Genomic DNA, 27798 nt, shown 5'->3' with positions numbered 1-27798 from the left:
ACAACCGTCCCTACTTCTCCCTCCTTTTTCCTAACTGAAACCGTTTTCTCGTATTCTTTTTAATTTTTTTATTTATTTTAATTAAAACCTTTTCGGGTAACACGAAATCGTTGTTTCTATTTACTTTTTAACTCAGCTTTCGCTCTCTGCTTCAAAATCACGAAACTGCCATCTCCGGTGACCGGAATCTGAATCCTCTTCGTAACCGGGTTTCTATTTACAGGTGAAAGGAAGGTAAGAAACTCTTTGTAAATTGTGGTAATATAGTCATTTAGGTTATGACTAAATTTTGTACTATGCGGTTAGAAATTTGTTTATGATGAGTAAATTTAATTTTTGATATATTTTAATGCTGTTCGATTTTGTCGAAACTTGCAACTCGTTTTTGTAGATTGAAGGAGGAATTTGGGAATAAGGGTCATTGAATGGACTCTAGTACTAGCATTGTTTCTGTGCGGTTACATGAACAGTGAAACACTTAAACGTGTCTTCAGTGAGCGAGACACGAACCTGCCAATCCATACATCTGTCATGGATCTGTGTTCAGAACCATTTGTTTCTTTCAGGTAAAAAGGTTTTTTCTTTCCTTCCCTTGATTTTATCAGTGATATTCCTTCACACCAGTCAAAATCCTAATTACTACTGCTACTACTAGTCCATTAAATATTATAATTTATTTATTTAATGAAATTGCAGGAAACAATGTCTCTGAATCATGTTAGGTTTTCACAATAGTTTTATGGGGATGGACAATGATCGTCCCTGCACGTGGACCTCTTGTCTTTACCTATCTCCCGAACAACAACACCACCATTGAGTTCAAACTTTAGTTAAAGTGAGGTAATATATTTCATATTCTGCGTAGCATACAAAACAAAAGAGGCTCCATTGAAAATTCTGTCTGTGTATTTTAATAGAGGAAACTCATGACCCAGTTGTGTTAGTATTATTGTATGTTATGGTAACTAAGCCTTCTTTTAAGTTTAACTTGTTGTGTCTGTGTGTGTTTGGGAAGAGGGAGAGAGTATTGTATTGTAAGAGATATTAGATACCTTTTTTCTTCTTTTTGGGCATGCAGGTTATGGCATCACTTTCATTGAATTCCCTTTCATGAAAAGGAGTTGAGAGAGAAGAAGTTATAGGACAGAGTGGGTTTATGTGGAGTGAACCCATTGCCAGCCCACCCGACCATGGCATTCTCGTGAGAGAGACAAAAGGGGGAAAATTAAAGCCTCTCTTCCTTCTCTTAGCCTACGCACTTCCGCCCTCTTATCCTGCGCCTTCTATTATTCATTCCATGGATTCCACTTCCCAGTATCCCCAATTTCCGAGGGACCCCCTTCCCCGCCAATTAAACCTTTTTTTTCTTCAGTTAACCGTAAACTAACAACGTTTTCATGATAAAACGTTAAATGTACGTTGAGACAGTTTCCGCGAGTTTCTCTCACCCGTTACACCAAATGTTGTTTCCCCTCTCCATATTCTTCTTGCTCTGTCATGATCTTGTTGGATTCTGGCCTTTTTGTGTGAATAAAACATACCCACTTGCGTTTATTGCCCGTGATTCTCAAATTCCTTGCCCAGCAGATCTGAGTCTCTGTAAAGATGTGCGCTTTTCTTATTCTCCCTTTTCCTTTTCTGATTGGGGGTGGGTTTATTCTTTGCTTTTCTTTAGTTTCCCACTCTGTAGTATCTTTACTTTATTTTCATTTGTGGCAGATTTATTGCAGGGAAAAGGATCTTCTTTCTGGATAACCTGTGTATTTCACTTATTCCGTCGAGTGCACACATGATTGCCAAAGAGCCAAAGCTGCTAAGTTTGGTTTAGCTTTATGGAAATTTCCATCAATGTGGTCTAATTGGGATAGAGTGGATGGATGTATGCGAGTCAGAGCAGGCATTAAGGAAACACAGAACAGGAACGAGACAACCCTTGGGTCTTGCTGAAAAAAACAATGCAATCACCTCCAGACGCTTGGCAACAAGGGAAATTACTTCACGGTACAGGTCACCTTCTCCTACTCGGGCAACCCCATCTGGTTCTCGGCGATGTCCCTCTCCAAGCCTCACAAGGCCGACAACACAGGCATCATCCAAATTGTTACCCAAAAGAGCTCAGTCTACAGAGAGGAAGAGGCCAGCGACTCCACCTTCCCCACCACGTCCTTCTACACCTGTCCAAGACTCATCGATAGATGTGAATTTATCATCGAGAAGGGCGGCTGGTAGCAGAATGCCAGAGGTCCTTTGGCCATCCACAATGCGAAGTTTGAGTGTTTCTTTCCAGTCCGACACTATTTCCATACCTGTTATCAAGAAGGAGAAGCCCGTGACCAGTGCCGTTGATCGTACACTGCGGCCCAATTCAAACGTGACTCACAAGCAGGTTCAAACACCAATTGTAAGAAAGCCCACGCCAGAGAGGAAGAGGAGTCCTCTCAAAGGGAATAATGCTTCGAATCAGACAGAGAATTCGAAACCTGATGATGGCTTGCATTCACGGTGGATAGATCAGCACCGGTGGCCAGGCAGAATCAGTGGGAAGGTATGTTCTAGTGCATCAAGTAGAGGTATTGATCATACTGATAAGACAACCAGAACGTTGAACTCTTCAGTTCCAGGAACTAGTGTGTCTTCTCTGAGAAGATTGTCTTTACCAGGTGATGCTAGTAAGCCCTTGCGGAAAGCTTCTAGTGATGCTTCAAGACTAATGTTGCTAGTTGAAAGTGGTAGAATAGGAGGCGAGGTGAGACCAATTGATGACAATGTTCATGTGTTAAGACCTCATAAATTTGTTCCTGCAATTACATTGGATAAAACGGGATTAGCAGTTACTGGAGTCAGATCACAGTTCCTGCCTAATCCAGGATCAGGGCACCCATCACCAAGTAAGACTTCAGTGTTATCCTCTTCTAGTTCAAGAGGTGTTGTTAGTCCTTCTCGGTCAAGGCCTTCGACTCCTCCTAGAGGGGTTAGTCCTTCTAGAATAAGGCCAACCAATTCATCCAACCAATCCAACAATTCAATTTCAGTACTCAGCTTTATTGCTGATTTTAAAAAGGGGAAAAAGGGTGCAGCCCTCGTAGAAGAGGCTCACCAGTTGAGACTTCTCTACAACAGGTACTTGCAATGGAGATTTATTAATGCGCAAGCAGAGGATGTATTTTACATCCAAAATGCAAAAGCGGAGGTATGACTTACGGTCTTTCAAGCTGGCTTATTCTTTTAGTGTAATTCTTCTGCTTTGCAGAAGATTGTGTATAACAAATGATTTCCCTACGTCATTTTACAAAAACTTGTCCAATGGTTCAGAAATCACTGTACAACGTATGGCACACTACTCTGTCTATATGGGAAACAATTATTAGGAAGAGGATCAACCTCCAGCAGCTGCAGCTTGAGCTGAAACTGAATTCTATTTTGAATGATCAAGTAATACTTCTCTCTTGCCTGAAATATTTATCATTTCTATGTGCCCATATTATAGTTGATGATAAATTACAATTTTTTTTCCGGATTTCTGGTTTTGGTAATTAAAGTTGAGATAGTTATTGTGGAGTTTATAAATGACGCTAAAATATACGCAGCAAGATGTTGGCCCTACACCACATTGAAAAGTTAGGTTTAAATGGTCTATGCTAGTCTGTCGTAACAGGTTATTCATAATTCGTATTAATGGCTGATTTTAATGATTACAATACATATGTGATGCTATTTCCTTATTTAAATGTTTCGACTTTCTTTAGATACTTTGTGATACTTTTTTTGATCGTGGTCCTTTTACAATTAATGAAGCAGATGGCCTACCTTGATGACTGGGCTGTACTTGAAAGTGGTCATATTAATGCTTTATCCGGAACTGTAGAAGACTTGGAGGCAAGTACTCTTCGTCTTCCTCTAACTGGAGGGGCAAAGGTATGTATGGTTTTTGTCTCTTGGTTTGATGCCTGCAAAGAGACACTAGCATTCATTACCATGTGTACACTTTTACAGGCAGATATTGAACATTTGAAGCTTGCAATCTGTTCGGCTGTTGATGCCATGCAAGCAATGGGATCTGCTATTTGCCCTTTGCTCTCAAGGGTGAGATATTTATTTAGAGGTTCTACTGGTTTGACTCACATTATATCACCTAGGTCGTGCTATTTTATTGCTCCAACAAATTTACTATCAAACTTTCTTTCTGCTTCTATTTTTATGTTTTCCTTCCTAAACAATTTTCATTTTGGACTCAATGGTAAATCCATAATGCATAAAGGTCGACACCATGTTTTTTTTTGTCTGTGTAGGTGGACGGCATGAATAATTTAATTGCTGAAGTTGCTGTTGTATCAGCACAGGAAAAAGCGATGCTTGATGAATGTGAAGCGCTACTGAATTTTGCAACCGCTATGCAGGTAAGAGTCGTGATATATGTCTTAAGAATTATACACAACAGATCTCTCCATTTTTTATTACGATAGAGCATGAATTAGTTGGAAAAAAAATTTCATTTGCATGTATCACAATTTACATTATGTTTGATTTTATTTTACCTCTTACGGGGATTCAACGTCAGGAGCCATACGTGATTAGAGAACTATTGTAGCATTCTTGATCTACAAGAATCTAGGCTGATCGTGAATTAGTTCAATTGTTGCTACTTAGTCGCTGCTTTTGATATGTTGGGCCCTTCCTTGTCTATCTTTATTACCTGGTCTAGTCGCTGCTTTTAATATGATATTGTCACTGTCAGCAGCGCAAGGACAGTGGAAATTGCGGCCTTAGTGTTTTCCTGTTTTGGAGCTGTAGTCACTTATATTCACTGAATTGACTGAAATAATGAATTAGTCGTTGAGGAAAGTTGAGCATTTCACGATGCTTCTGAAGGTCAAAAGTTTATCTCTTTTCTATTTTGGTATATAACTTCGAAGGAACTTTTTTCTTTCAACTTGCAAAGGTGAAGTTTTGTAGCTCTTTTGCTACTCTGCCGCTTAAATCAGAAAATTATCAATTTAATCATCTCGTAAAATTTGTTGGTGACGTACGCAAATTTTGCCTCCAGCTTCTGAATATCGTACAAAAGAAAATAACAATTAGCAATAACGAGTCTTGCCGGTAGCATAAGTGCATTTATCTGTATATGTTTTCGTAAGAGAACAACGATATCTTCAAGTATAACTCATCTTAATTTCATTATTATTTTTGGCGTAAACAGGTTGAGGAATATAGCCTTCGGACGCATCTCATGCAGATCAAGCAAGGTTTTATGGTGCATAAGTAAACAATCTGGGAAATTCAAACACGCCAGCCTCTGCCTGCTTCTATGCTAACTAGAACTCTCTTGCAGCTGCAGCCAAATGCTAGGAAACTATAATTCTGAGACGTTACAAGAATGTTTTAAAGATTCTTGGGAATGTTCGGCTGAAACATAAGGAATCAACACCCAGGATTCTTTACCATTGTAAATTTTTGTATTAGGCTTCTCCCCCTCTCCCGGCAATTTATATTCTTCCATCGTCTTCATTTTTGTCTTTCTTGTAACACTGGTGGCCCAGTCTCGTATCAAGCAGATGAAAAGAAAATACAAATGGAAGGAGCACAACATTCTTTCCAGATTAAATTTTACTGCATCCCAATGGACCAAGAATCAGACATTACAAAAACTCATTAGTTAACCAGACAAATGTTCTTCCATATATATTTCAAGTACACTATTATAGAATTTCTAACTGAGAGTGAACTAAATGATAATATTAAGTATATTAATTTTGTAATTAGTAAACTTAGAATCTAGGAGGTTCTTACAAGAAACTAACAAGTTTTACTTTTTTTTTTAAATGAGTCTAGCTATATGATATCATTTTTAATTAAGTTGTATGTTGCTCGCCATATTTATTACTCCATATAAACAGAAAAATTGGTAAGACTTTAAAGTTTTAAACTTAAGATTTGATTTTAAGATGCTGCATAACATATTAGTCTATTCCAATCAACTCTGTTTTTATGATTAAAGTTTTAGTTTTTAATTTTTTTAAACCGCTACATATGAATTAAAGTGTCATAGTTTTAGTTTTTTTTTTTTAAATTATATAATATTTTAAAATATATGAACTATTTAATTCATAATTTATACTCAAATAAACTGCATTAATATTCATATTTGTAGCATATAAAATTAATATATTAATAAAAATGGGATTAATTTAATAAAATTATTTAAATAGATAAGTTATCTGTTGTTATTTTTAATTTATGCCAACGAAACTCTTAATCCAGTAAATTTAGTTAATTTTCAGACTTAATTTAGTTACCAAACCGTATGTATCATCTTGTGCTGAGCGGCGGTGTGTTGCATTCAGATGATTCGTGGGGACATTAGCCGCAACACGCTCCTCGCCCTCATCAACAAAGCTTGCACCTTCCCGCACCTTGCCGAAACCCACGCGCAGCTCATCCGCAACGGTTACCACCACGACCTGGCCACCGTTACCAAGCTCACCCAGAAGCTCTTTGACGTAGGCGCCGCGAACCACGCACGTGCCCTCTTCTTCTCGGTTCCCAAGCCTGACATCTTCCTCTTCAACGTCGTCATCAAAGGCCTCTCCTTCTTCCCCAACGCTTCATCCGTTTCCCTCTACACCCATCTCCGCAAAAACACCAGCCTCTCCCCAGATAACTTCACCTATGCCTTCGCCGTCGCCGCTTGCCCCGACGACAAGCTCGGCATGTGCTTGCACACGCATGCCGTCATCGATGGCTTCGCGTCGAACCTCTTTGTGGCGTCCGCGCTCGTTGACTTGTACTGTAAGTTTTCTCGTGTGGGGTATGCCAGGAAGGTGTTTGATAAAATACCTGAGAGAGACACCGTGTTGTGGAACACCATGATTACTGGACTGGTGAGGAACTGTTGTTATGACGATTCTGTTCAAGTGTTTCGGGACATGGTGGCGCAAAAGGTGCAGTTGGATTCCACCACGGTGGCTACTGTGCTTCCGGCTGTTGCAGAGATGCAAGAGGGGAAAGTTGGGATGGGGATTCAGTGTTTGGCTTTGAAACTTGGATTTCATTTTGATGACTACGTGTTAACGGGTTTGATTTCGGTTTTTTCAAAATGTGGGGATGTTGACACGGCCAAGTTGTTGTTTGGGATGATTAAGAAGCCGGATTTGGTTTCTTACAATGCCATGATTTCTGGGTTTAGTTGTAATGGTGAGACTGAGTGTGGGGTGAAGCTTTTTAGAGAATTGCTTGTTTCTGGGGAGAGAGTGAGTTCTAGCACAATGGTTGGGTTGATTCCTGTGTCTTCTCCCTTTGGGCATTTGCATTTGGCTTGCTGTATTCAGGGGTTTTGTGTGAAGTCCGGTTTTATTTTGCATCCTTTGGTTTCAACTGCACTCACGACTATATACAGCAGGCTCAATGAAATAGATTTGGCACGGCGGTTGTTTGACGAATCATCGGAGAAAACCGTGGCTGCTTGGAATGCTATGATTTCAGGTTATACACAGAATGGTTTAACGGAGACGGCTATCTCTCTTTTTCAGGAGATGATGGCGACTGATTTTATTCCGAATCCAGTCACCATCACGAGTATTCTTTCAGCTTGTGCTCAGTTAGGAGCACTGAGTTTTGGTAAATGGGTTCATCAGTTGATTACAAGCAAAAACCTTGAGCCAAACATTTATGTTTTGACTGCTCTGATTGACATGTATGCCAAGTGCGGGAATATTTTAGAGGCTTGGCAATTATTTGACTCGATGAGTGAAAAGAATACCGTCACTTGGAATACTATGATTTTTGGTTATGGGCTCCATGGATATGGGCATGAAGCACTTCAGCTTTTTAATGAGATGCTGGAATTGGGGTTTCAGCCATCAAGTGTTACTTTTCTTTCAGTCTTATATGCTTGCAGTCATGCTGGCTTGGTAAGAGAAGGAGATGAAATATTCAATGCTATGGTTAATAAATACAGGATTGTGCCCTTAGCTGAGCACTATGCATGCATGGTGGATATTTTGGGACGAGCTGGACAGTTACAAAAAGCCTTAGAATTTGTAAGGAGAATGCCTGTTGAACCAGGACCTGCAGTATGGGGTACATTACTTGGTGCTTGCATGATTCATAAAGACACGAAAATAGCCCGTGTGGCGTCAGAAAGGCTATTTGAACTGGATTCAGGGAGTGTAGGATACTATGTCTTACTTTCTAATATATACTCTGCAGAGAGAAACTTCCCAAAGGCTGCTTCAGTACGGGAAGTAGTTAAAAAAAGAAAACTATCAAAGACTCCAGGGTGCACTCTAATTGAGGTTAATGGGTCCCCACATGTCTTCGTATCTGGTGATCGTTCTCATTCTCAAGCATTAGCTATCTATGCAAAGCTGGAGAAGTTAACAAGTAAGATGAGGGAGATGGGGTATAAGCCGGAGACAGTTACTGCTTTGCATGATGTGGAAGAAGAAGAAAAGGAACTCATGTTTAATGTTCATAGTGAGAAACTAGCTATTGCTTTTGGCCTTATTACCTCTGAACCTGGTACTGAGATCAGGATAATCAAGAATCTTCGGGTTTGTTTAGATTGTCACACTGCTACTAAGTTTATTTCAAAGATCACAGAAAGAGTAATTGTAGTTAGGGATGCCAACAGATTCCACCATTTCAAAGATGGGACCTGTTCTTGTGGTGATTATTGGTGAAGCTGAGCAAGTATTTTTTCAGTAAGTTATATTTGCCAGATGCATCATAATCCAAACTTTTGGTTTCATATTCTTTACCTTACAACAATATATATCCGGAGTCTAAATCCTCTTGTGGTCATCCACTTGAGAAGCGAAAAACATCACAGAATTGGTTGAATGGAGCTTTTTATAGTAAGTCCAACCAAATGGTGTCTGAATTCTTGCACTCTTGAAATTAGATGCATGTATCTCTACTGTCCTTCTCTCGTTCAAAATCATACAAAACAGTTAACTTAAGTCAAGAAACTCCTTGAATTATACATTCTTTTGTCCATGCAGGTCACACATCTCTTTTTGCCAAATTAACCCTGCCCCAGCCCAGCCCCAACCGCAGCCCCAGCCGCAACCTCAGGGCTGTTAATTAACCTCTTCAAATTTAAATTCTTTCCACAAGTGAGAAAGTTTCTTTGCGTCTCCTATCTAATCATCAAGTTCTCTCAGTATTTTTTTTGTACTGTTCCTTTTTGTGGTGCTTTACTAAGTATCTTCTGTAGATCGCAGTTAAGAAACTTTATGTGCTATTTAAAGTGTTGATTGTGAATAAATGTGAAGTAATAATGAATTAATGTATGTGTTTGGCTCAAAGGAAAACAAAGCGGAGGAAGGAGGACATGGAGGATTTTTCTTTTTTTTTTTAATTTTAGAGATGACGGGGTAAAATCCCACCCTTCCCATTTTTGTCTCCCCTTTAAGGTCTTGTTTACTTGAATGGATTTGGGGGAGAGTGATTGAGGAGATTTGAAAGTAATTTTTTTTGTTGTTTATTTGAGTGGATTTGGAGATAAGTGAGAGTGAATTTAGAAGTAAAGTTTGTGAGAATAACTGTAGGATTTGATTGACGTGACAAATTAAAAAAATTTACTTTCAAATCCACTCTCATCTACCTTCAAATTCACTCAAATAAACAACAAAAAAGTTTACCTTCAAATCCTCTCAAATCCCCTGAATCACTCTCTCCCAAATCCGTTCAAGTGAACAAAGCCCAAGTGTTGGAGGGGAGCTGTTTTATAATTTTTGGAACGTGTTGATTATTAAATTATTCATGAGGTTTGTCCTCTCCTTTCCAATAATTCTTATAAAGGCACAACATGGTACAATTGTTTTCTCTCTCCTCCCTTGCCGAGGAGACTCCCCTGTCTTCAACCAAACCAAACAAGGGGGAAGCTCTCCTTCCTTTCCCTCCTCGCCTTTGAATCAAACATCAAAGCATCACATGTAGCACTTTTGTTCCTAAATTTGTTTATTATGCATTTTAACATTAGGTATCTTGGTGTCAATTCCCGTGCTTGTAATTTTTAGAAACATCAAATATGAAAGTTCGTGTTAGCGGTTAATATGTTAATTTTTGAACTTAAACCCATGCTAGCCCTTGCTCCCTTTCACTTTTACCACCAAGCTTATTTTAACTTTAACTAAACATGGAAGTAACTGCTTTTGGATCACTGTTGAAAGAGAAATGTGGGAGACCTGAATGCAATCCTGTCGTTTTCATCCAATTTTGAGACTGTCTGTTTCATGGAGAATATGCACATAATAAGTAAGTGTTCGTACACTTCTCTCTCCTTTTCTTCTCATTTACTTCTCCTAGCAAGAGCATGCTGCTGCTCTTGCTTCCTGGTTTAAAGACTATCAATAAATTGGCTAGCATATTGCCCTTCGGTAGGTCAAATTATGCACAGCTTTTATGCATCATTTTGGATTAGACTTAATGTGCTAGATGCCTCCGATAGAACATTAACTATGTAAACCTTAACTCTGATTTACTTTCCAATCCTCGGGCAAATGGAGCCAAAACAATTGCTAACAAACATCCAATACATTACACTGATGTGAAAACTGCATTTGCACTAGCCAATTTTCACTCTTTTTTTTTCATCCTTGTACATGTAAAGTTTGTAGGTTCACGCATCATACAGCACAACAAAGAATTTACATTCATCTTCAAAAGATGCCCTCTAAAGGATAGTGTAGGAAAACCAGTCTTTTAACAGTTGATTCCACATAGCTTGGTATCAGGTCCCTTGGTTTTTAATACGAATGGATCAATTCTTACCCAAAGCAAGGAGAAAATGGAAGCCAATAGTATCGACCATATAACAACTATGGTGGGTGTGCGGTTTTGGCGACCCATCAAACCTTTAAGGAATGGATACAGATGGACAATCACCCAAAATGAGAAGAACAGTTTTCCAAATAGAGGTCCCCAGGATTGGTATCCATTGTTTATGGCATCTGAGATTCCAGCAACAACGCCAACAATATTGATTATTAGGATAGTGGTTGGAGGAATCAGGAGAGTAGTCCACTTAAAGGTGTATAATTCTCCAAATTCTTCATCATCCGCTGCCTTTGATGTAACAGTGAAATTGGTGTCAATTCCAGCCAAAACCTTCAGAAGACCTTGTATGACAGCAAAGAGATGAGCTGACACACCACCAATGACCCAGAATTGCTCATTTCTCCACCATTCCTCAATGCTCACACCACTCCATTTCAACTCAAGAAGGCCAGTTGCAATGATTGAAGAGAATAGAGCAACGAAGTACAAACCGGCAAAAGTGCTTATCTGTATCATCAGCAACCAAAAGTTATCTTTATAAGCAAATAAGCTTGGCACCCATTCTATAATTATAGATTTAAGTCCTGGTCTACATACGAAAGTCGTGAGAATTCAGGTTTTTAAGGCAACATTAAGGAAATTTGAAATTCTATAATTTCAAAAGCATGGCATGACTAACTAATTTTTCAGCATGTGAGAATTAGAATGATGTTGTTACCGGTGGCATGATGAATTTATCGGTGAGCAAACAGACAGCAGGAAGGACACAGTAGGCGACTAGAGGTATGGAGGTGAAGGGGTAGACAGTTGTGTTTGCATATGCAAATCGCTCAAGCCACTTCAACTTCCCTTCCTTATAGCCATACCATAAAGGACAATGGCGACTGAAGAAGATTTCAATGGAGCCAAGTGCCCAACGAAGCACCTGGTTAAGCCTATCAGACAAGTTGATAGGAGCAGTACCCTTGAATGCAGGTCGCTTAGGCATGCAATAAATGGACCTCCAACCACGGCAATGCATCTTAAAACCTGTTAGAATATCCTCTGTAATAGACCCATAAATCCAACCCAGCTGCATATTTGGAAAGTAAAATACCATGGATGAGCTGATTTTCATAGTGTGAATAAAATATGGTAAGATATCAAGGAGTCTCTAGGCTGTTTGTGTTACCTCAATTCCCCATTCAGTTTTATCTTCGTATCCGCAGCTGATCACGTGAATGGCTTCTTTAAGCTGGCTTGCTGGACTTGAGGAAGGAGGCACACCACCCTCTTCCATCAAGGTTGAAGTCACAAAGATAGATGACTGGCCAAATTTCTTCTCAAAATTCATCTGGGACATCAACATCTCTTTATCATCATCTGGTCCTATTTAGACGTGGGATGGGACATGGGTTAGAAAAGGTAAAATTGAAATATATATTTTGAATTGAAGTTACTGTCAACATTAGTGATCAGAAATATTAGAACCTCTTAGGGTTGCAGCCTCTCCATCTACACCATTCCCTTCATACTTAACCTTCTTGCGCTTTCCAAAACATGGGCAGCAGTCACAGCTTATCATTTTTGGACGTTTGGCACCCTTGGGAGGATTATAACCGTATAAAGCTTGTCTCCTAAATACACACCCAGTGCCAACATATGCAGGACCCTGAATACCATCTAGACCCTTCATATTTATCTGCATAGAAACAGAAAGAAGTGGAAATGGTTAATAGTAGCTTACACTACTTAACAAAAGAGTAAAAATGAAAAAAATAAGTGTTCAAGAAAAGGCCAAGCCATGCTGATGTTATGTTTCTTGCAAGACTTACATCAAAGAAAACTGTGTTCCTATTGGCATAACGATCGTGCCTATCAATGCCATCAAATCTTTGAGGAAACTGGACATAGCAGACCTTCTTCCCAGTTTGGGGGTCCATTAAGAAACACATGGCCTCTCTAGCAGCTTTGCTGTTATTGACATAATGATCGCAATCCAAATTCAGCATGAAAGGAGCATTCGTAAGCACAGCAGAGACCCGAATCTGTAAATTACAGCATTAATTTTAAAAGTCAAGTATTTGTGGCTCATAAAGGTGAATGGACATCATAAGAACAGCAAAAACTGCTAAAAAGGCTTTACCAAAGCATTCATAGCCCCAGCTTTCTTGTGGTGTTGGAATCCTGGCCTTTTCTCTCTGGAAACATAAACAAGACGAGGAAGCTCGTTTCCTTCAGTGTCATGACCTCCACTGTGACCAAGAAAGACTTGAATCATACCAGGATGATCCTTGGTATTGTTTCCTGGCCATGGTGTTCCATCCTGCATGATCCATCCTCCCTGTGGAACCTTCTGAGCTTTTGCCACAAGTGCATTGACCCTAACCTTAAACTCTTCATATTCTCTCTGTCAAACACACAAATAACAGTGAATAAACTTTAAACTAACTTCTAATCCCATATTTTCAAGTACGAGTCCGATAGATATGATACAGACCTTCATAGCTCGACGCTCCTTAACAAAGGTGGGCTGCACCTTGTCCTTGAGGTAATCAATTTTCTCACAGAAGTACATCTCTGGTGCTCGAGGTTCGATAGAAAATTTCTTGCAGAATGGTACCCACTTCCTAGCAAACTCTGCAGTTTCTGACAGGGCCTCAAAAGTACACATTGAAGCTCCATCATCAGAAATGTAACATGATATCTTCTCAACCGGGTAATCCATGGCCAAGATTGAGAGAACAGTGTTTGCCGTAACCAGTGGAGGTTCCTTCATGGGATCCACAGTACTGACAAAGACATCTACAGGAGCAAGCATGTTTGGTTCACCTTCACGCTCATACCTAACAAACAACTTTTTGTCAGCCATGTAAGTTGGAGGTTTTGGATTTCATGTTGACTTCAGAGTGAAGATGCCTCATTTTACCTTACTGAAAGACGATCAAGGTAGGTCTCTCGATCAATGGGAAACCATTTGGGAAACTGATCAAGGATCCATGAAAAAGCAAACCAGATTTCACATATAATAGATGTTAACCACAGCCCCAATGCATCATGTACAGGATTCATCAGTCTATATCGGAGGAAGAAGGCAAGGATAACAAGCCGTGCAACAATCACCATTCTGTATGGATTCACTTTGCTGGATGCTATTGGTACCTTCCTTGACAGTGGTTGCCTTGCTTCATCCAACCTGCACAGTTAATTTCTTCCCATCATTACTATCGATCAAAATTAATGTATCACAGTTTCCTAATTGTAGCACTGTAAGCATACATGGCTGCATCTGGATCTTCATCAGGTTCAGGCCCCAAATTTCCTTGTTGCAACTTCCAGTCATCCGTTCTATCATCTTTGGTTTCATCCCATCTTCCATTTCCTGTTTCGATAACAGCAGGCCACATATTGTAAACAAAAATTAAACCGTGTTGAAGTATACTAATGAAAACATTTCAGAGCTGTAGTGAAATAAGTTCCAGAAGTGTACCAAGAAAATTCTAAAAGAAAGCTATTAACTTCTTTCAATCACTCATCAATGTCTAAAAGCTAAGACTATAAGCCACATTTCTTACTAGGATCAGATGCCGGATAAGGGTGCACACGATTATGCAGTGAAGGGTGCTCCCCATAATGAGATGATAGTGGCAACTCTCCACTAACCTGCATGCATGCAAAGTTAATATAAGATTTTTTTGGTAAATAAATGCAAAATTATGGTAAGTCTATTGAACATGGGAAGGTTTGTAGAGATGATTTGGAAATCTTACAGGGCGAGAACGACCACCGGCAATAACAGCTGGGAATTGAGAATTCTCCTCATCTTCTGGACCTCTTCCGTAGCTCATCTTGCCATGCAGCATGGCCTCGGCAGAGTGATTATGCTTGTTCATTTGGTCATCGATGTTGAATTCGTGCTCGATATCATCCACGTCTTCCTCATCATCATCTCCCTCAACCCGCGGGCTCCCTTAATTACCAAAATCAGAACACAATGAATTCACAGTTCCCTCGTCGTTTTTTTCTTTTTCCATTTCAATCCAACCAGCAAAACCAAATACTGCTATTAGCTAACACACACTTAAGAGGGAAGTCTAAGAACAACTTAAATACACCATAATCCCTTAACTTTCCAAGACACTTTTTGGTAATAAAACCATTGATTGATCCAACGGTGTTATCTCAACAGCATATATTCTAAAACTCTTATTTATACTTATATTATTCTTCTCAGTCATATGCAGGCCAAAATCATAAGCCCTCATTCCTAATTTTCCTTTAGCAATTAATGTATAGATTACATTAATCAGAAATTGACATTTAGTATTGAATACTTTTACTTCATATTTAAGTTATTTATTTTGATAAATTTTCTGAAATACTTGAACAGAGCCTTGCTATTACTTGTAAGAAGTCTAAACAAGATGCAAAGTTTTTTTAAGGAAATGTTTTTTTAACAATTTTATTTTACAATTTTTTTACAATGTTCAAGTAGTGATCCGTGATTGGTTTATTTCAAATACTTTTTTAAAAATAAATTTAAACTTCAAAAAATTATTATGAAAACTATATTAACATAATATAATGAGTTTTTTAAAGACATAAAAGGATTTAAAGTCATGTACCTTTAAGACGCTTGTATCTGGTCTTGCACTGTGGACAAACTTGTCTCCCTTCTCTTCTTTCATACTCATAGCACGGTCGGCATGCCGGAAAACCACACTCATTGCATGCCACAAACAAGTCTCCATCCACCGTCACTCCCACATCATCGCCGCATATCTCACACACTTGCCCATCCAAGTTCTTCAAAGGCTTGTGCTGCACCAAAGCCACACAACAACATAAATTAATCAATAAACATTCTTTGAAAATGAGCACCACAATTAAACACCCTTTTCAATTTTCTGCAAGTAGCTTTCATGGATGCTATAGTGATTACCTCTTCATGGCCATGAATGACAACGAGTTCGTTCCTATTGTGAGAACCAGCGACCAGTCCAGCGCTGGCTTCCATGTTGGTGGTGGTGACTGGTGAATGGGACAACAGTCTGACACAACACAAAAATAGTGAGTGGTGTAGTTGAGAGCAAAGTTTATGTTTTATGAAGGAACACTGAGGCTTGCAGGTTTTGGTGTGTTCACCTAATATGTGCATGTTGGTTGCAGGGTCTCCATTGCCTTGAAGTTAAGCTTCTTCCTTTTGTTTTTTTCAACCACCATCTCCTTCATGCAATCATCAACTATGACTACACGTTGGTCAGATGTATATACGTACCTTTCTTTCCTAATTCTTTTTCATAGAGGATGTTTTGTTCTTAATTACTCTATATTTCTGAAATGAGAAATCTTTTTATTAATTAGAAATTGTAGTTGTACGAAAAAAGTTATATATCTTTTTTATACAAATAAGAGATAAAAAAAAGAGAAATATAAAATAAAACTTCAAAAGTATCATTTTACGGTGTTCATGAATAATATAATCTCCTTTTTATATTTGTCATGCACTCGCTTTGAATTTGTGTTTATAGTTATCTTTTTTTTTTCTTTTCAGGAATTATGTTACTATGACTTTATATTTTACTTTTAATGTATAAATTAAAAGGAGTGTCAAAGGTGGTAAAAAAATTACACTAAATTTTCTTCTTTTTTTCAATCATCCAAAAGTTCATTAAGTTTTGAAAAGAGTTATAGATAGTTCGACTTAATTAGAAATTAAAGTATATATATATATTATGTTCATACAGTAAAATTATAAAGTAAGAACATTATACAGTAATTTATATAAGTTTATTACCTTTATTATATCAGTTATCTGTATTATTTCCTTATTTATTTTTAAATTGATTTGTGTTTCTTTGCAGTTGTTGTTCAAATAAAAATAGCGTAAGAAATGGGCAAGAACTGTCAGATGCGAAAGGATGGCGTTTTCATATGTAACTACTAGTTTATGCATTAGCTTCAGCTTTAATTTTTTTTTAAAATTTAAGCAACAAAACCATAAAATTGGAGGTAGCACAAAAGTACCAATAAAATAATTAAAACTTGTGTTCATAATTAATTATATATATTCAAGAATTAAGATAACAGTAAGTAATTAAACTTAAAAACTTATTTCATACCATAAAAAACTTGTTTTGAATTGACTTGATTTTAAGAAATTTTTGTATGGCAATACTTTATGTTTTCGGGGACTAGAATGTTGTTTTATTCATAAAAAACACTTATAAGAAACCATATGTTCTTTAAAATAGTTTTTTATTCTCTCATGGTTGTTAGCCAAAGTAACCACATGTTTATCTGAATTTTAAAGATAAGGGTCTTCTCAATTACTATCCTCAAGATAATGGTTAAAAATTTAATAAAAAGTTATCGAATATCATGTTAACACAATACGTTAGCTAAATCTAAGGCGATCCAATGGCAATATGATAAAGCTCTATATAAATAGTAATGCAATCTCAGACCACATAACGTCACAATTATATATATATATATATATATATATATATATATATAAAGAATTACACTTGTTTACATTAAAATATTGTATAAGGTAAATTTGTTATTTTTGTAATTATTAATTAAAAAGTTATGTCGACAATTACTTATAATTATTTAATAGTATAAAATTGATGTGAATTCTCGTAAAAGCACTTTATAATTTCAAGGTAGACCAATCCCTTTACGTGTACGTTATTACATAAGCATTTTGTTTACAGAAATGCAATAGTAGTTAAACTCATTACATTTTTGGTTGTTTGATAATAATGGGTGAGAACTATTCACTTATCTATAGGCCTTTTCTATATAAGAAACTATATGAATATCCCCTGAAGATTAGGCACGTAATGGACCAGAAAAGGAGCAATCAACATCTCAACAACAAAACAAGTCACTGCAGAAATCAAAGGATGTTACTTGACTTACCTTAAATACACTTTCTATTACTTTGGCTTAATTGCATCTTCTTTAGGAAAATGCAATTAGAAAGTGCACTTAACATTCCAGTTAGAGAAGATTTCACGTCACCTCACGAAAACCCCAAGATATTACTTAGATTTAATTAACATTTTTAGTCACTCTACTTTAGACTTTTTGGGAATTTTGGTCTTTCAATTTTATGGGGCTAAACTAAGTCTATGTGAAATTAAGTAAAGTTAATCCCCAGATAAACCTCATCAGCCAAAATACCAAATTGCACTAAAAAATTCTGTTTTTCACTTCAAACCATAATTTCATTTTTTTTATACTTTCCTTTGTAAATTTCTTAGCTTTAAACTTTAATCTCAAATCATCCTAATCCACCTTAAATATTTAGAAATAAAAAAAAATAAGATTATAGAATAGAAGAACATCAGCAAATACTAATTTGTTTAATTTTTTTGAATAAATAAATAAATGCAAATGGCTTAAGTGTTTGGATTTATCACGTCCAACGGAAAAAATGTCGAAGTATCACACGATGTCTTTCTCTCTCCTTTGTCTTATGTCACTTATAAATATAAATAAATTTCATCTTATTGTTTTAAAATATATATCAACTTAAAATATATTTAAATTATTATAAAATAAAATAAGGCATACGATAACACGTTGCTTTCAGGAGGAGTGGACTACGTTATGCTTACTCATGGAGCAAAAACATGTGGAACATTTTAGTTTTCTTGGGACGTAAGCACTTCAAAACTAAGCTACCTTCAAATCGTTAGGTCCGTAAGTTGCAGCCTCTACATCTTTAGTTAAAATAACAAGCGTTAGAGCAGAACCTACACATAAGCAGGATCCAAAAAGAGGTACTTAGCGTTAGCTTAACCATATTAGGCAGGAACAAACCCGAAAATTGACGGGCTTCCTTCCAAATCAATCGTTTGTTAGGACCATGTGCTTCTTGTCTTCATCAAGGTATGGACCCTTCCACCTGTCACCAACTTTACATGCATTGAATTCGAACAGAAGTATGCAAATATTACTGTCAAACTAAAATTAAATGAGCATATATTACCCACATGCGATTGTCCTTTTATGATTAGTCTTGTGAAGAGCGGTTAGTGGTATACTGGTATCCCTTCAGCAACTTGTGTTCGAAAAGCCAAGGCTGCCTCTATAATTAAAATCCTCGAGAATTTATATGCTATTATTGCACATGAATTATAAATCATACAACTCAGACCAATAAAAGTTACTCAATTCATTCTACAATTAGAAACTAGCTTGGAAGTTTTCGGTTACGCTTGGACACTGGCGGAGACTTCATCTTTGTTGGACTTGTCTTTTTTCTTTGGTGGTTCTTGAGTTTTCTGTACAGCAGCTTTGTTTGGAACCAAAATTATGAAGATGTTTCTGTCACGGAAGTTTTTTGCCTCCTCTAGTCCAACCTGCACATATGTGTGGTTTGGATATGAAATTCAAATAGATATGTCTCTAATGACCATAAAATTAGATATCGGGACAGAAGACTATGGAATGAATTCACTAAAAGTAAATCCAATGCACAAAAGAAATCAAACGGAAATAGCAAATGTAGTGGTGCCTGAGAATTATTAAAGTGTGCTAAGTTAGGGACTATAACACAATAAAATACCGGTATAACAAACATATCAAGATCTATTTTTCTTGTAACCAGTTTCGTTTTGTATGGAAAATAGTCAGGTTTTTAATACCTAAAAATATGATAAGTATAACACACGGGAAAGTGACATGACGTACCTCCCCAACATCATTCTGAAAACGTGTAAGAAGCTCAATAGCAATATTCCTGAATTCATTTTCACGACCCTTAAGGTTTACTATGACCTTAACCTGCAGGAATGGATCCCAATGATCTCAATACATTAGTATACGTGTAGGAACACCGTGCTTAATATGACATGATAATATAATTCATGCAACCTTGTCACCGTCTTTCAAAAATTTCCGTGCAGCTCTCAAACGCACTGAATAATCATGCTCATCTATGTTGTAACTGTTAAAATTAAGTACAAAGAATTAGTAACAGAAAGGCATAAGTACAAGACTCTTCTAGTAAAAATAACTACAACTCAACCACAGCTCATGAAAGGCAACAGCTGTAACTGCTTTAATTATGGAAGAAAAGCGTAAATTACAGAATAAGTTTTATGCATTTAATTAATACTGCAACAGCAGTTTCCTATATCTTTACAGCGTGATGCATCATCATATAAAACTTCCTAGTTCATCTCTGAGCAAATATGGTAAACAAACTCCTTTTAGTTGTAGTGTGTTGTAAAAATTAAATCAAAGGGGGAAGTATTTAGTTATATATAATAAGTATTGAGAAATTATGTTGTGAATGTACAGAGGTTAGGAGATAGACCATAGCTCTATAAATTGTAATGGCTAAATATGTTAAGTTCTTATAAAATGAACGAACAAAATAAATACTATTCATTTTAGAGACCAAAATAATTTTTGGGAGTCAAGTGTTGACATGACATCACATACACACTATTGGATGCCACCTAGGTTGCCATGCAACCTCCCATTAAACATGTAAATGGTTAACTAATGTTTATAACAATAGGAATCAAAAGTATTAATTTTAGATTCTAAACGGCTGAAGTCCAAGGGAAAACTTTCACAAGAAATAAAAATTAAAATGTGCTTATTTTACAAAACATATTTAACCCAATTTGTAAAGGAAAGGGGTGCTTTAAATGTGATCAATGCTTATGTACCACTAGAAGGGTGCCACGACATGAGAATTTGGGAAGATTTCGAAGCTTTAGAGGGAATATTACCACTAGGAGAAAAAAATAATTAGATGGGGTCTAAATGGCTGTGAATTGAGCACATCTATAAATGTAGAAGATACATTGATTTAAATGGGGATTATGATCAAGTAGAAACAAATAAAGATGATTATGTTCTCATTATTATTCTTCATAAGGAAATCACAGAAAACTTTGCATGGACTACAATTGTCTCAACTAGTGAGAGCTTGAGTACCCAACATTGAATCTGGATCACAGCCATAAGAGATGAGAAGAGAGTAAGAAGGAAAAGCCAAGACAGGATCAAGTGGTGACAATTGAATAGAAAGAAGAAGAAAAAACCTTCAGTGAAGAGCTATAGAAGAAGTGAGTTAGGAGCCACATGGAAGTGTAGATGATATGTAGCATTGCACCAAAGGTCAACTTTGAACCCTTATCCCTTTACCTTACTCTTGAATGCGTTTTGAGCATATTGAAAGATTTGATGCCATAATGCCTGTCATAGCTCTAGTTGGAGAATCAAGAGAGGAAATAAATAGAGTTGAAGATGTAATGACGAGCTTTAAAATTTCATGGATTTTGCTGACGCAATATCCCTACCAAAAAAGCAAAACTAGGAGAGTATAGTACACCAAAAGTCATGTTATTTAAGTATCTAGTTTCCATCACATGGAATAACAGAGAAACGGATGGAGATATATACAATGGGATTCAAGAGCGAAGGAGAAAATGGAGAAGTTCCTTGGCTATCATTTGCGACAGAAAGGTACCAACCAAACTTAAAGGAAGATTTTATCACACAACTTAATGTTGTATGGAACTGAATGTCGGATGGTAAAAAGCTAAGAGAATAAATTCGATGTAGAAAAAATGAGTAGACACATCAAACAAGATAAAAGTAGGAATGTATTAGAGAAAAAGTAAGAATAGCTTCTATAGTAGAAGAAATGGTAGAAACTCACCATAGGGGATTTGGACATGCGTAGAAAAGACATGTAAAACCCCCCACAATAAGGTGAGTAGATTGGATGAAATGTACCCTGATCAATAGACACAGGAAAACGGAGAAAAACTATATGTGGAATCATATGACACCATTTAGTCCATGTAGTCAAATTCGCCTTGAGGGGAAAGGCTAGGTTGTTGTTCTTCCTCTAGTTTCCTGAAATTAACTGAAATAATTAACTTGTGTAGATGTGCGTAATGCCTTTCCCGAGAACAAATAGTTAACCAAAACCAAACTAGATTGCCTGATATAGCAAACTATACTTCAGATTTTTAACGCTTGTTAAAATTATTAATAAACGTATTATTTGATCCATAATTAAGAAATCTGAAGAACAATAGTCCAAGATTAGCTTAGGACATTACCCCATTTTGAGCTCCTTCAAATCCATCCGATTAGCTACATTTAAAAGACTATTAGGTCAGTAATTTATTGTTTTTTCTGAGTTTTGCAAATAATTTAGAAGAAAATATCAATGTTTACCAGCACTTTTCTTCTGCTGTCCTCTTTTCTTCTTCTGTTGTTCATATCGATATTTGCTGTTCAGAAGAAAATACAAGGATCAATTACATGGTCCAACAATTCTTAAATTATAAGTATACAAGTGCTCAATCATGTCAAACAGATGCAGATCTAGGCACGTCCTTTCATGCAGATTCATTTTATTTAGTCAAATGAACATCAAATGCTATAGTCTTTCTTGAAACAACTACACAAGTGTCAATTAATCTCCCCATTGATCCCCTGTTACTTATTGCTCTATCATGTCTTCACAACACCCCACCCCAAATATACATGGAAGCACAACATTCATTTAAGACAACTGAATGCAAACAATACTCCCACCTCCGCCGCCACTGTTCCCTAATTAATAAAAATTGAATAAAACATTGTTGCACAAGGCCAGAATCAAGAGAAACTGGAAACCAAATTTTATTAGTGCTCTATCAACCCGATTCAAACTACTTAATGTTCAACTATTGTTAAACAAGTATACACACAGATCATTAACTGCTAAATTGATTGAAAAATGCATAAAAATTTTGATATGTCCATCAACCATCGGCATTTTGATACCAAAAATGCAGAGTTTTTCTCTCGTGATATACAAAGATAATACCTGTAATTCATTATTCTAACAACAGGAGGATCTGCATCTGGGGATAATATTACCTGACCAAAAAACGAGAGTAAATAAGATTACACATTGATGTCAGAAACTTCCCACTGAATTGATTGTCAACTTTCCTGAATCAATTAGGTTTTCAACACCATATTAAGACAGACTTCATTCACTTTTATTTGTGATATCTATATAAAGCTTTGTTTGGATAGATTTCCCTGTAATCACTCATAGGGAAGAAAAAAAAAGGTAAAATGAATTGAGATTCTACCGGAAGTTAAAACCAACTTATCACCTGCTGCGGAAATTAGATGACAGAACTTCTATCAAAGTTAAAGTACTTAAGCTTATCTTAATTTATGGAAGAAGCTCGATTCATTTTACCTTCTTGTTTACCTAATAGAAAAGTTTATTCAAACATGAACTAAGTGAAACTATAGGAAGCACTTCCGCTTTCTATTTACTGCCATTTCCATCATCTACCGACACTAGGCATAGTGAAAATAAGTTATATTAATTAAGCTGAAATTATATGGCAAAACATATACAACTATAGGGTATACTTTCGAACTGAAACAAAAACAAAAGGAGGGGGAAATGTAAATGAGAAAACCACAACATTGTAGGCAACAAATAGTGCAAAACTTAGCACAAAAGCAGCAATCTCAGGCACAAGACATCATACCAAATCAAGTTCGACATCCTCAGCCATTTGAATGGCGTCATCAATTGACATTACTCCAACCTACAAAAACACAACAAGTTCAGCAACCTCCGCTAGCTTCAGACCGAATTAGAAAGATTCACAACTCAAAGAATACAATCCTCGAATCAATCAATCAAATAAAACTTCTAAACGTAGTAGCTTAGTCTAGAAGTGCTTCTCAAGCGAACAGAATTGAAAGCGTTCAAATACAAAAGAAGGAAAAAAAGAACAAACCATATTCTGGTTCTGATCAATAAGCCTCACGGTATCTGACCTATTTCAAATTCAAAGCATTCTTAATGACGAAATTACAGAGGAAGCATAAGAGAGAAAGGAATTGACAAGGAGGGAGTACAGAACCTGAGGGTGGAGAGGTCGAGAGCCTGGTCGTCGTCGGTTTCGGGCTGGCGTCTCCTGGAGTCGCCGGAGCCGAAGGAGCGAGAGCCGCCGCCGCCGCCGCCGTAGCGAGCGGTTACGTAGAAGAGAGAGGTGGAGAGAGAAGGATCGTATTTGAGGGAATTGGGATTAGAGAGGGAAAGGCCGAAGAGTTTGGAATGAGAAGAAGTGAAGAGAGGAGAAGGTGTGGCGTGGTAATGAAAGAGTTTGAAGGGGACGGTGGTGATGCCAGCCATGGCACGCGGACCCTTCCTTATTCAATCTTCAACTATGGCGCATATCTCTTATCCTAAACTCTGAGTCACCTATTAGCTCCACTCGCTCCTTTCAAACTCCAACATCGCAAAAATACTACTACATAACTTAAACATTTAAGCATAATAATATTAATAATTAACCATTTTTTTTCATTTGCTTTATTTTTTCTCACAATTTTTTTGTTAAAATAATAATTACATGATGCACTAGTGACTGAAAATTACAAAATGTTTCAGTATTAATTTTCTTATCAATGGGACCTTTACATTTTTAGCATGTTAAATATATTTATTTCAAGTTAAAATGTTTTTGTTACCATATATTAATGTAAAGAAAACATTAAATATATCTTATTTTGAACGATTTAAACTACTTAAAAAACAAGCACGACCATTATGTCAGATACTTTTTAATAAAAATAATCAAACTTAATTTATTCCCAGTATATCCATTAATTTTAATAAAAACATCTTATATAACCCGTTTATTATTTTTAAGTTATATAGTTAGATGAGAAAATCATAAATCCTTTAATTTTAGTTTTGACTTTCTTGGACCTCTTTTATATTTATTATTGTTAAATTTGATCAAAATAAAAAAGAATTATTGTTAAATTTGATCAAAACAAAACCACATATTCCTTTAGGGAATTCATCAGAAGACTGAATCAAAACAGTTATTGATGAACCAAACTGTAAAATTACATTAATCTCAGCTCCTACTGAAAGAACTAAACAAACTTTTATTCAATCTTCGTGAAACTTCACATCACTGAGCTTACATTTTTTGAACAAAATAACAAGTACACAACAACAAAGATCCTATAGGTCTTGATTCACTCTGCAACAGAAGTTGAAGTTAGTCACACATTCTCAGTCTCAGTCAACTTCTTCAATCTTAGGTCCAGCACCAGAACCAGAACCAGACCCACCACCAGGCATGTCATCAGCCATAGGAACATCTCCACCAGCACCACCCTGATACATCTTGGCAATGATGGGGTTGCAGATTCCTTCCAACTCCTTCTGCTTGTCTTCAAGCTCATCCACTTCCGCCAACTGGTTCCCCTCCAGCCACTGAATCGCATCCTCCACAGCCTTCTCAATCTTCTGCTTATCATCCGCTGCCAACTTCCCCCCAATCTTCTCATCCTTTATCGTGTTCCTCATGTTGTAAGCATAATTCTCAAGCGAGTTTTTCGCATCCACCTTCTTCTTTACCTCTTCATCCTCTGCCTTGTACCTCTCTGCATCCTTCACCATCTTCTCTATCTCCTCCTTGCTCAACCTACCCTTGTCGTTGGTTATAGTAATCTTGTTCTTCACACCAGCGGTTTTATCCTCCGCAGAGACATTCAAAATCCCATTAGCGTCAATGTCAAAGCAGACATTAATTTGAGGAACGCCTCTTGGTGCAGGAGGGATCCCAGTGAGCTCAAACTTCCCGAGAAGATTGTTGTCCTTTGTTCGAGCACGCTCTCCTTCAAACACTTGGATCAAAACCCCGGGTTGGTTATCTGAATAAGTCGAGAAAATCTGCTCCTTCTTGGTGGGAATCGTTGTGTTCCTCGGAATCAACACTGTCATAACACCACCAGCAGTTTCAAGCCCAAGACTGAGTGGAGTCACATCCAACAGCAACAAATCTTGAACCTTCTCGTCCCCTTCACCGCTCAAAATCGCAGCCTGAACAGCTGCACCATAAGCAACAGCTTCATCGGGGTTAATGCTCTTGCAAAGCTCTTTCCCGTTGAAGAAATCCTGCAACAGTTGCTGAACCTTCGGGATCCTGGTGGACCCTCCAACAAGAACAACTTCATGAACGTGACTCTTGTCAATCTTGGCATCACGCAGACACTTCTCCACAGGCTCCATGCACTTCCTGAACAAGTCCATGTTCATCTCCTCAAACCTGGCTCTGGTAATCGTTGCATAGAAATCAATCCCTTCGTATAAAGAATCGATTTCAATGGTTGTCTGTGCGGTGGAAGACAACGTCCTCTTGGCTCTCTCACACGCTGTCCTCAACCTCCTCAACGCTCTAGCATTCCCGCTAATATCCTTTTTGTGCTTCCTTTTGAACTCTGTAACAAAGTGATTCACCAACCTGTTATCAAAATCTTCACCCCCAAGATGAGTATCACCAGCAGTGGCCTTCACTTCGAAAATCCCCTCCTCGATGGTCAATATGGAAACATCAAAGGTTCCACCACCCAAGTCGAAAATAAGCACGTTCTGTTCACCTTTTCTTGAAGCCTTCTTGTCCAAGCCGTAGGCAATAGCAGCGGCAGTGGGTTCGTTGATGATTCTCAACACATTCAACCCCGAAATGGCCCCTGCGTCCTTCGTGGCTTGCCTTTGCGAGTCGTTGAAATAAGCAGGGACAGTAATAACAGCGTTCTTCACGGAATGACCAAGAAACGCCTCTGCCACTTCCCTCATCTTGATCAACACCATGGAAGATATCTCTTCAGCAGAAAACTTCTTCTCCTCACCCTTGTACGAGACCACGATCATGGGCTTGTCACCCGGGCCCGCCACCACCTTAAACGGCCATAGCTTCATGTCGTTCTGAACCGACGAGTCGGAGAATCTGCGCCCGATTAGACGCTTAGCATCGAAGACGGTGTTCTGCGGATTCATAGCAACCTGGTTCATGGCAGCGTCTCCGATCAGCCTCTCGGTGTCGGTGAAAGCCACGTAAGAGGGTGTGGTTCGGTTGCCTTGGTCGTTGGGGATGATCTCAACGCGGTCGTTTTGCCACACGCCTACGCAGCTGTAGGTCGTGCCGAGGTCTATACCTATTGCTTTGCCTTCCTTTGCTGCCATTGATCACTGAATTTGTAATTCAAAAAACAAAATTCTGAAATTTTGAGAGCTTTCTTGTGTGTAGAGAATATTTTGTATTGTGCAGAGATTGTGTGAGGAGAAAGAATAGCCACAGCGGTATATATAGTAGCAGTTAGAAAGTAGAGGGTGAGTTCGAGAATTCACCAGGTGAATTTGGAGGGAGAATGTTTGAGATCGTGCTAGAGTGTTCTTGCTGTTTCTTTAACATTCGAGAAGCGAAGAAAGAAATCCAGAACTTTCATTTTCTTTAGCACTTAATTATATTATTTTTAATAATTAATTTTTAAAATAAGCCTTTAAAACCATTTTGAGTTTGATTTAAATTCTTAAGTGATAAAAAGGTTAAAAAATAAATTTTGATATAATGATAAAATAAAAATTTAGAAATTAAATTGAGTATTTGAAGGAAGGTTATCAACCTGGCGATATTAGAAAGGTGGAGAGGGGCGGTGCATGGCTGTAGCTCCGTGACGACGTTAAAACAGGTGTTGAAAGGAGGAGGATTGAAAAATGAAAAGCAATGACTAGACCAGAGTTCAACGACAACTATTCATCGGCTCGTATCAATAAAATCATCTTCAAGTTTTGGATTCTCCTCTTCCATTAGCTCATATTGTCAGATATTAAAATATTCCGATGCTTTAAGTAAGTTTTTTTTTTTAAAGCTCATATCAATTAAATAAAAAGTATGTCATATTTTAAATAATATCCAGAATTATAAATATTTTTTATTATTACTTTTGTCTTTTTCTCTTCTTAAGTTATTAGAGAGGCATGAAAATGAGTATTCAGACGGATTCACTCGTTACTCTTTTAAGTTAAAAAATTTGTAATGCGATTAAAAGTAATTTGAATTATTTTAGGAAATGTTTTATCATTTTAATATGACTAAAATAGATTAATTTTACAATACTTTAATTAAGATGATTACTTATTTTATCAAATATTACTATAAAAATAATAATTAG

At 37.2% G+C, this 27798-nt stretch overlaps 5 protein-coding genes across 13 annotated transcripts; 2 read left to right on the top strand and 3 right to left on the bottom strand.

Annotated features, from left to right (window-relative positions):
* On the top strand, positions 1 to 5676 carry LOC108322801 (AUGMIN subunit 8). 9 transcript variants are annotated; one of them, XM_017555054.2, is made up of 10 exons: positions 1 to 234; positions 392 to 566; positions 697 to 840; positions 1079 to 1607; positions 1720 to 3190; positions 3313 to 3432; positions 3796 to 3915; positions 3994 to 4083; positions 4290 to 4397; positions 5198 to 5676. In XM_017555054.2, exons 5-10 carry the CDS (start codon positions 1874 to 1876, stop codon positions 5261 to 5263), a joined length of 1821 nt encoding a protein of 606 aa, XP_017410543.1. In that variant the 5' UTR covers positions 1 to 234; positions 392 to 566; positions 697 to 840; positions 1079 to 1607; positions 1720 to 1873; the 3' UTR covers positions 5264 to 5676. The 9 variants fall into 9 exon arrangements, with proteins under 9 accessions (XP_017410543.1, XP_052735745.1, XP_017410569.1 ...); XM_052879785.1 differs by having other exon boundaries at positions 1079 to 1648; positions 1731 to 3190; XM_017555080.2 differs by having other exon boundaries at positions 1079 to 1648.
* A 616-nt stretch (positions 5677 to 6292) lies between these two features.
* Positions 6293 to 8746, top strand: LOC108324676 (pentatricopeptide repeat-containing protein At4g30700). Its single transcript, XM_017557619.2, has one exon. The coding sequence runs from the start codon at positions 6342 to 6344 to the stop codon at positions 8676 to 8678; it is 2337 nt and encodes a 778-aa protein (XP_017413108.1). The 5' UTR covers positions 6293 to 6341; the 3' UTR covers positions 8679 to 8746.
* Positions 8747 to 10463: 1717 nt separating this feature from the next.
* Positions 10464 to 15879, bottom strand: LOC108319755 (cellulose synthase A catalytic subunit 7 [UDP-forming]). Its single transcript, XM_017551001.2, has 13 exons — positions 15701 to 15879; positions 15384 to 15579; positions 14529 to 14728; positions 14334 to 14421; positions 14038 to 14140; positions 13688 to 13954; positions 13259 to 13604; positions 12905 to 13168; positions 12594 to 12806; positions 12250 to 12460; positions 11951 to 12147; positions 11498 to 11851; positions 10464 to 11286 (listed from the first exon to the last, which is right to left on the bottom strand). The coding sequence occupies exons 1-13, from the start codon at positions 15773 to 15775 to the stop codon at positions 10705 to 10707; spliced, it is 3096 nt and encodes a 1031-aa protein (XP_017406490.1). The 5' UTR covers positions 15776 to 15879; the 3' UTR covers positions 10464 to 10704.
* A 2989-nt stretch (positions 15880 to 18868) lies between these two features.
* Positions 18869 to 24080, bottom strand: LOC108323775 (translation initiation factor IF3-4, chloroplastic). Its single transcript, XM_017556510.2, has 9 exons — positions 23688 to 24080; positions 23562 to 23601; positions 23307 to 23366; positions 22619 to 22671; positions 21982 to 22037; positions 21864 to 21897; positions 19651 to 19723; positions 19468 to 19560; positions 18869 to 19136 (listed from the first exon to the last, which is right to left on the bottom strand). The coding sequence occupies exons 1-9, from the start codon at positions 23957 to 23959 to the stop codon at positions 18987 to 18989; spliced, it is 831 nt and encodes a 276-aa protein (XP_017411999.1). The 5' UTR covers positions 23960 to 24080; the 3' UTR covers positions 18869 to 18986.
* Positions 24081 to 24703: 623 nt separating this feature from the next.
* LOC108320180 (heat shock 70 kDa protein) lies at positions 24704 to 27273 on the bottom strand. Its single transcript, XM_017551531.2, has one exon. It carries the CDS (start codon positions 26807 to 26809, stop codon positions 24860 to 24862), a length of 1950 nt encoding a protein of 649 aa, XP_017407020.1. The 5' UTR covers positions 26810 to 27273; the 3' UTR covers positions 24704 to 24859.
* Between the last annotated feature and the right edge of the window lie 525 nt (positions 27274 to 27798).

The sequence above is a fragment of the Vigna angularis genome, chromosome 1 (assembly GCF_016808095.1).
Source record: "Vigna angularis cultivar LongXiaoDou No.4 chromosome 1, ASM1680809v1, whole genome shotgun sequence".
Classification (NCBI taxonomy): domain Eukaryota; kingdom Viridiplantae; phylum Streptophyta; class Magnoliopsida; order Fabales; family Fabaceae; genus Vigna; species Vigna angularis.
This window is presented reverse-complemented; position numbering and strand designations above follow the sequence as displayed.

Coding starts and splice junctions, on each gene's coding strand:
- LOC108322801 (XM_017555090.2), top strand. CDS start 1,874: ATGGATGTATGCGAGTCAGAGCAGGCATTAAGGAAACACAGAACAGGA. Junction 3,433..3,795: donor ATTCTATTTTGAATGATCAA/GTAATACTTCTC, acceptor CAATTAATGAAG/CAGATGGCCTACCTTGATGA. Junction 4,398..5,197: donor ATTTTGCAACCGCTATGCAG/GTAAGAGTCGTG, acceptor TGGCGTAAACAG/GTTGAGGAATATAGCCTTCG.
- LOC108324676 (XM_017557619.2), top strand. CDS start 6,342: ATGATTCGTGGGGACATTAGCCGCAACACGCTCCTCGCCCTCATCAAC.
- LOC108319755 (XM_017551001.2), bottom strand. CDS start 15,775: ATGGAAGCCAGCGCTGGACTGGTCGCTGGTTCTCACAATAGGAACGAA. Junction 14,141..14,333: donor TTATCCGGCATCTGATCCTA/GTAAGAAATGTG, acceptor TTATCGAAACAG/GAAATGGAAGATGGGATGAA. Junction 11,287..11,497: donor ATAAATTCATCATGCCACCG/GTAACAACATCA, acceptor CTGATGATACAG/ATAAGCACTTTTGCCGGTTT.
- LOC108323775 (XM_017556510.2), bottom strand. CDS start 23,959: ATGGCTGGCATCACCACCGTCCCCTTCAAACTCTTTCATTACCACGCC. Junction 23,367..23,561: donor TTGATCAGAACCAGAATATG/GTTTGTTCTTTT, acceptor GTGTTTTTGTAG/GTTGGAGTAATGTCAATTGA. Junction 19,724..21,863: donor TTGAAGGAGCTCAAAATGGG/GTAATGTCCTAA, acceptor TAATTTTAACAG/TTACAACATAGATGAGCATG.
- LOC108320180 (XM_017551531.2), bottom strand. CDS start 26,809: ATGGCAGCAAAGGAAGGCAAAGCAATAGGTATAGACCTCGGCACGACC.